At 43.2% G+C, this 6520-nt stretch overlaps 1 protein-coding gene across 2 annotated transcripts; it reads right to left on the reverse strand.

Moving 5' to 3' along the window:
- Positions 1-3819: 3819 nt before the first annotated feature.
- LOC133887154 (F-box/kelch-repeat protein SKIP11-like) lies at positions 3820-6260 on the reverse strand. 2 transcript variants are annotated; one of them, XM_062327097.1, is made up of 3 exons: positions 6001-6260; positions 5707-5845; positions 3820-5528 (listed from the first exon to the last, which is right to left on the reverse strand). In XM_062327097.1, the coding sequence occupies exon 3, from the start codon at positions 5439-5441 to the stop codon at positions 4155-4157; it is 1287 nt and encodes a 428-aa protein (XP_062183081.1). In that variant the 5' UTR covers positions 5442-5528; positions 5707-5845; positions 6001-6260; the 3' UTR covers positions 3820-4154. The 2 variants fall into 2 exon arrangements, with proteins under 2 accessions (XP_062183081.1, XP_062183082.1); XM_062327098.1 differs by lacking the exon at positions 5707-5845.
- Positions 6261-6520: the final 260 nt, after the last annotated feature.

The raw sequence follows: 6520 nt of genomic DNA on the forward strand, positions 1-6520 counted from the left end.
GGCAGGCAGGCTGCAGATCCAGGCCCTGCGATGGCGGGGTCTCATGAACAGGAAGACGCAACTACTCCGCACGCCGGGTGGCAAACCAGAGCACCGCGGAGGGAGATGTAAGGTCATCGCGGCGACGGCCCGACGGAGAGTCCCAACCTTTGGCTGCCTCCAGGTAGGTCGGCAACTTGGCAAACGACGGCCTGTCAGAGCACGCAGATGGCAGGGGAGAAGGGCTGAAGTTCAGCCACTCAGGAAGTCTCTGCTCATAGGGCGAACTTCCATCCTTCCCGGGACTGAACGGGGTGGCAAGAGCGTTTAGGGTGGACGGCGTGGCCGGAGTGGCCGACGCCAGGACTGGGGGGATCTACCATCGACGCCGGAGCTGAGGTGGGGGTTGGCTGGGACGGGTGGGGTGGGTGTACAGACTCGGAGCGCTCACTCATTGTACGGACCAGGACCGGGAGCGCTCACTCATTTCTCTGAGAATGTGCAAACAAGACTATATCCTTGTCAGCCTGAATTATATTGTGAATGAATGTGCTTCACCATATATTTTTCAGCATTTCATGTCAAAATACTTCATAGCAATGACAAAGAAAGAAATGCTACTAAAGATATGTTATAAACTTTTCTACCACAGGAGCTAAAATGATGAACTAACCTACAGTTCATTTGAACCATATTTTGCCCCAACTTAATGTATTCCAGTACTCCACAGCGCTGAGCAGCAACACAAACTGGCCCACAATAAGTTACCACGTTGAGTCATAGACTACTTGCATGTAGCATTTATGTCAAAATGAACTTAGGGTTCAAATAAACTATACCATTGCGCTACTCGATGCTGATTGGGAATGTTTTACACCTTGATCACAAAACTAGAGATGTCTTGACTGTTTAATGAACCTACATGGTTAAATAATTTTAAGTGTAAACCTTCACAGTTCAAGAAAGCTTTAATGTGCTGAACTCACCACATACCACTGAACCACCAAAATGGTTCAATATCATCCACATATGTTTTGCTCTTGTTTAGTTTGGTTTCCCTTTTCCTCTTGTACAGTTTTCTTTCTCTTATATATATATATATATATATATTACTGCAGTAGGGGTCTCCCCTACTGTTTCCCAGGTCAAAAAAAAATATATCATCCACATATGTTCAATATTAATTCAATTCAGTCAACAGTAAACAATGCAACAAATGCATGACATCTGCTGAATGGGCTTACATATGTGTGTCTGATCTGTGTCCCCTAAGAAACCTCACACAGATGGCAATCATCTGAAACAGTACAATTGTGCATACAAACATCACTGTGGCTTGGTTTACCGTGATCATGTCATAAAGAGTTGCACATCCTCCTATTGATTTGGCTATATTTGAATCGGAAATTCTACAACACACATACATGACTAGTCACTACTCCTATAAGCTCACGTGGACAGTGGGGTATCATCCTACTTGTGCCCTAGTAGATAGCTTACCTGTTGAAGCAGGAAGAATATGTGCTTATAAGCATTACAAAGGCTCTTCAATAAGCATGAAATATACTATGAAACAGAATTGAGCCACCATGTATTTAACCAAAGTGATGCACAAGTGTAAAGGTTAAAAAGTAATTATTGCTCTTGATGGCTTCTCTTAGTGACCGTTGGAAACAAAAGGAAAACAACAAAATTAGCCGTGTCTACATGAAGGACTTATTCCCTAGAAATGTTGTTCAGAAAGAAAAAAAAAACCCTCCACCTATCACCACAAAATGTCAGAGTATGCACGGACGAAAAAGGAGAAAACAAGCATGCACGAATTCTGCCAATTAGGATGGTGACTTCAATAGAGTAATCCCAAAAAGAAACAGAAGCTTCATTAAGACCATCTATACTCCATGAAACTTCAGTCTTACAAGACAAAATATTGTACAAAGGTTGCAGGTCATTTATTTGTAAGCTATCTCTGTTATACAAAACAAGTATGAGAACCCATTTATACCATTTCATTTACTTTGATATGCTTTTAAGACACTCCTACATCTCAGATACTTGAAGAATCAAAACCCAAACAGGATATGCTGCCACTCATTGGTGGTGCAAAGCGATTAGCATACTTTATTCAATGAAGAGAGGAATAAGACCATTGTCATATAGAACAACAAACCGGCACAAACTTCCACAATTGTTACAGTAAATCAATTATCGTTTCTGCTCAGCACTTAAAGCATCTAATTTCAAGTCAATATAGCATAATTTCAACATAGTATTCATCCAATATCAAATGCTAGAAACGACAAGCGCATTATTGCTCCATACTATCATACTCCAGCGATGTGCCTAAAAGGAGTGTTCTACACTACACCATGTATGAAGGATCTGGACACTAAGGAACTCACTAGACAATAAAATTATTTGACATGAGCACAACAGCAAAACTAAACACAATTATATCAAAGGAACAAAAGAAGAAAGAACAGCATAAAGTGAAGCACGCAAAAGGGTAAAAGCATGCATACAGGTGCATGAACAAAATAGGAGACAACAAAATGTGCATATGCTCGAGGGTTAGTGGAAAAACTTGAACTCATACATACAGAAGAAAGTTTACTTGTTAGTAGCTATTGTCTAAATTTCACCTAACTGCCCCTTCAGTGTACCCATCAACAGATGAATAAGATACGCTTACCGGAATCCCAATTGTAGGAAAACCAAATTGTATGAAGTATAGCTCTGCAAACACATTAAACAGAGCTTTTGAAGTTTAATAAGGCAGCTTGTCAATTCTTCTGCTTATACACCCAAGAAGACACCTGCCGGTAGGTTAAGGATATTCAGGGACATTCTATTAGAGGAGCTTTACATTATTAATAGGCTTCAGATAAGAGCTGATTTGGTCCTAGCATAAACTTGAATGCCCATGAGAGCTGAAGTTGAAGCTAAGTTAAACTCCCATTTTAGGCATAGTCGCATAAACCCTCAACAAAATAAATAAACAATTCACGATAAGAGATCTTAGCCATAAAATTCATCTTAAATTCATCATTTATAAAATGCTAAATATCTGGTAGCTAACATATGCTACAAAAGAATACCTCAATATAAATACAGCTAAAATCTAACCCTGCAAGCCTCAAACTAGATTCGTTCCCTAATGATGCTATGATGATAATGCTCAGCACTAGTCATCTTATATTCTTTCGATCTTAATAAGATCATCCATTATCATTTTGTACAGGAATTGAAATCCTAGAAGCATGTCAGTTTTATCATTCCTGTACTATGAATTGGGATAATGCTTGAACATGGAATAACATATATGCATCGCCCATTTAGTGCAATTGAACACATAAGATGGTTGAGCTAGCTGCCTATGGGACCATGTAATATTAGCAACGAACAACTATAAGCATGGAAACACACCAAAATTCGGACTAAAGCACATTAGCAACTCATGAGTGAAGCAACACAGTGCAATGCATCACAGTAGAAAGTACTTGCTGCAATCTTTTGTGGAACCTCAAATCTACAAAAACATGGCTCAAAAGGACTAGTGAGCTGCTCAGATATATTGCATTTTTATTGATCAAGTTCAGTGAATGGTAAAAACAGCCTGATCGGGTTCCAGTTCCAGTATTTTTTACAAGGAAAGATATCTGCAAAAAATATATAGATAATGTATCCAGTGAGCAAGTTTAAATGGCAATTTAATCTCCCAGGACACCATGGCACAACCGATGAGCATACTCAACAAATCTTGCAAAAAATTGCATAAAATACAAGGGAATGATTCACAATTGCCACCAGTAACAATTAACCAAGAAGAGACAGAGAAAAGGCAACAATTGTCAACAAGGACATATTTCTTTCTTCCTTTATTTCTTACAATATATGGGCAAATGGTTTGCCAATGTAAGGCTACTCTCTGGAGCTAAAAAACTTTGATCAAGGTACCCAGGGCAGATCAAAATGTTTGAGGTTGCACCAAATTATTAATCTAATGCTGCACTGCATGTCTTTCCGGATATCATCTGCAGGCCCTCCAAATGGAATTAAAATGAAGAGATTACAATAAGCAAGTAAGAAGCTACATGAGAAAGTTCTACCCAACCTTCAGCTCAGCCTAAAATGCCAGAGAAAGCAGAAATTACCCATTCGGAGGGCCTGGTATGTCAACAACCCATCACAGCGCAGTTGTACACAAAGCTTCCAGAATGGCGGCTGCCAATGATCTTCCAGTCTGGTGGTCCATTATTGGGTACCCAGGAACAAATTTCAATAACCCCGCTACCACCAACACTCATTCCACCAATGACAATGAGCATATCTCCACAACTACGAAAAGCCAAGCCCCAGCCATGAACTGAAGTATACCTTCCAGGTAATGATCCAAGAGTGATCCAAGCATTATTTTTCTTGTCGTATTTCCTCACCTCCTTCAACGCATAATAAACAGCATAAAGTTCATTATTCACAACAGCAACAAGAGGTGGAGCGCCGCTCCCACCATTAAGGCCATGTGCCATATCTGGGATCAGCCGCCAGGTGCCCTTCTCCAAATCAAACTCCTCAGCACAGCTAAGGATCTCATTTTGTTTCTCGGCTTTCCCGCCAATGATATAGAACTTGTCATCCATGAAGAAACCAGAGCACATCTGCCGTGCTCTGTTCATGCTTGGAAGAGTGGTCCAAGTCTGCTTCTCAGAATCATAAAGCTCAGCAGAGCTCAATGTACCATTCTCACCAATACCACCAGCCACAATAGCCTTCTCACCAAAGCTTGCTGAGCCAAACAAGCACCTTGGTGTGTTCATCATCTGTCCTGTTGTCCAAGAGTTAGTTAGAAGGCTATACCTCAGCACAACATGGGCCTCCACCTTCCTTCCAAACACAAGGATATTGGTGCCCACGGCCAGGGATTCCTTGTCAGCAAGTGTGAAGCATTCTATGGGAGGCATGGAAGGGATGCTGAACCACTGTTGGCGGCACGGATCAAAACCATCCCATTCGAGCACATTGCATGAGCAATAGATCATTTGCTCGACAATCCGGGCCTCCCGCCTCAACCTATAAAGCTCCCCATACCTTACAAGGGAGTAGAAAGACCGGTTAACACATGCCACGTCGTAATAGTAAGATCGGGGAAGACGGAGCAGGCAGGAAATGGCCAACTCCCGGCCGATCCCTCCGATAAGCTCACTTGTGTTGAGCTCACCGTGCTGATCAACATCCTCCATCTCAGAGCTCCAACCTTTGGTCTCAGGATTCTCTGAACTACCGGCAACTTCATTCTTCGTGCTACAACAATTCATCAGGACCTCCACCTGTCCTCCCTTCTGTGCCCACACCACCCCCAGGCGCTCAAACGCACACTTCCTGCTTCCAGAAGCGAGCTCTTCAGAGAGGGTCAAACCAGGGGCCGAGTTTGATGAGCTTGCTGACTCCAAGGACAATATCATGCGCTGGTCCCCAACATGACCAGAGCAGCCTTCAAACTTATTGCAAACTGCAAACGCCCCCTTTTCTCCTTAAATTAAGGATCCGACCTGCAAGACGAGAGCACACGACGATCAGGTGAAAACGCAAACCGCAAATAACAGCAGCCGTTTCTGCTGCAAATTTTAGAGAACCTAATTATTGCATCAAATACTCCAACCAAATCTCCCCTGCTCCCAAATAAGCCAACAAATCACAAGCCCAAACAACACAAATAACCGATCTTACCTCCGAAACAATCAAGAAACAGACGCAATCAGGGAAACGGATCTCGAATTGAGGAAGAAGTAACCGGCCTTGCCACCCCGCCGCCCGTGCATTCCACCGGCAAGGTCTGACTTTCCGCAGCCGAAACCGCCGGCGGCACCTGCGGGGCAGCACAAGATCCGGCCTTTCCATCAGGGAGCAATCGGGAGCGCAAAGATCTCCAAGGAACCAACCCGGCAGCACAAGCAATCACGGGATATTCACCGGGAAATCAAATTAAACAAGAACAAGAAGCAGAACACCCACACCACTCACCGATCAGTCCCGCGCCATTGGGGCCTCCCGCCGCGGCGCGCCGCCGGAAAGAGAGCAGTGGAGCCGCATCCCGGCCGCCGCCGAGCCAGACACGGGCTCGAGGCTTTCACTTCTACGTTTATCTCTTCTCCCCCTCCCCTGACCTCTCCCGGTTTTTTTCCTCCCCCTCTCTCTCCCCTCCTCCCTTATTTCTTCTCTCTCTCCTGTTTTTGTATTGTATTGGCAACTCCAACTGTGAAAGAGAGAGGGTGCGGCTAGTGATGGAGAGGCTGCCCTTTGGCCCCGTATTTATATCGGTAATTAGGCTCACCGTTTTGCTAAAATCCATTGATTCCACAAGCTGCACATGAGGTGTGATTCCACTCCAACTTTAATGGTTAGAGCTACAGTGACAATATATTGCTGATTTTTTATTTATCTGTCAACGTTGGTAACAATTTGACATATGCTCGATGTACACGCAATATATGAGATAAAACATCATACAAGATACGTCAAACTATCATCAACGTTGACACAT

This window comes from Phragmites australis, chromosome 12 (genome assembly GCF_958298935.1).
Source record: "Phragmites australis chromosome 12, lpPhrAust1.1, whole genome shotgun sequence".
Taxonomy (NCBI): domain Eukaryota; kingdom Viridiplantae; phylum Streptophyta; class Magnoliopsida; order Poales; family Poaceae; genus Phragmites; species Phragmites australis.

Excerpts from the sequence above, each read along its gene's own strand:
- LOC133887154 (XM_062327098.1), bottom strand. The coding sequence starts at position 5,441 with ATGATATTGTCCTTGGAGTCAGCAAGCTCATCAAACTCGGCCCCTGGT.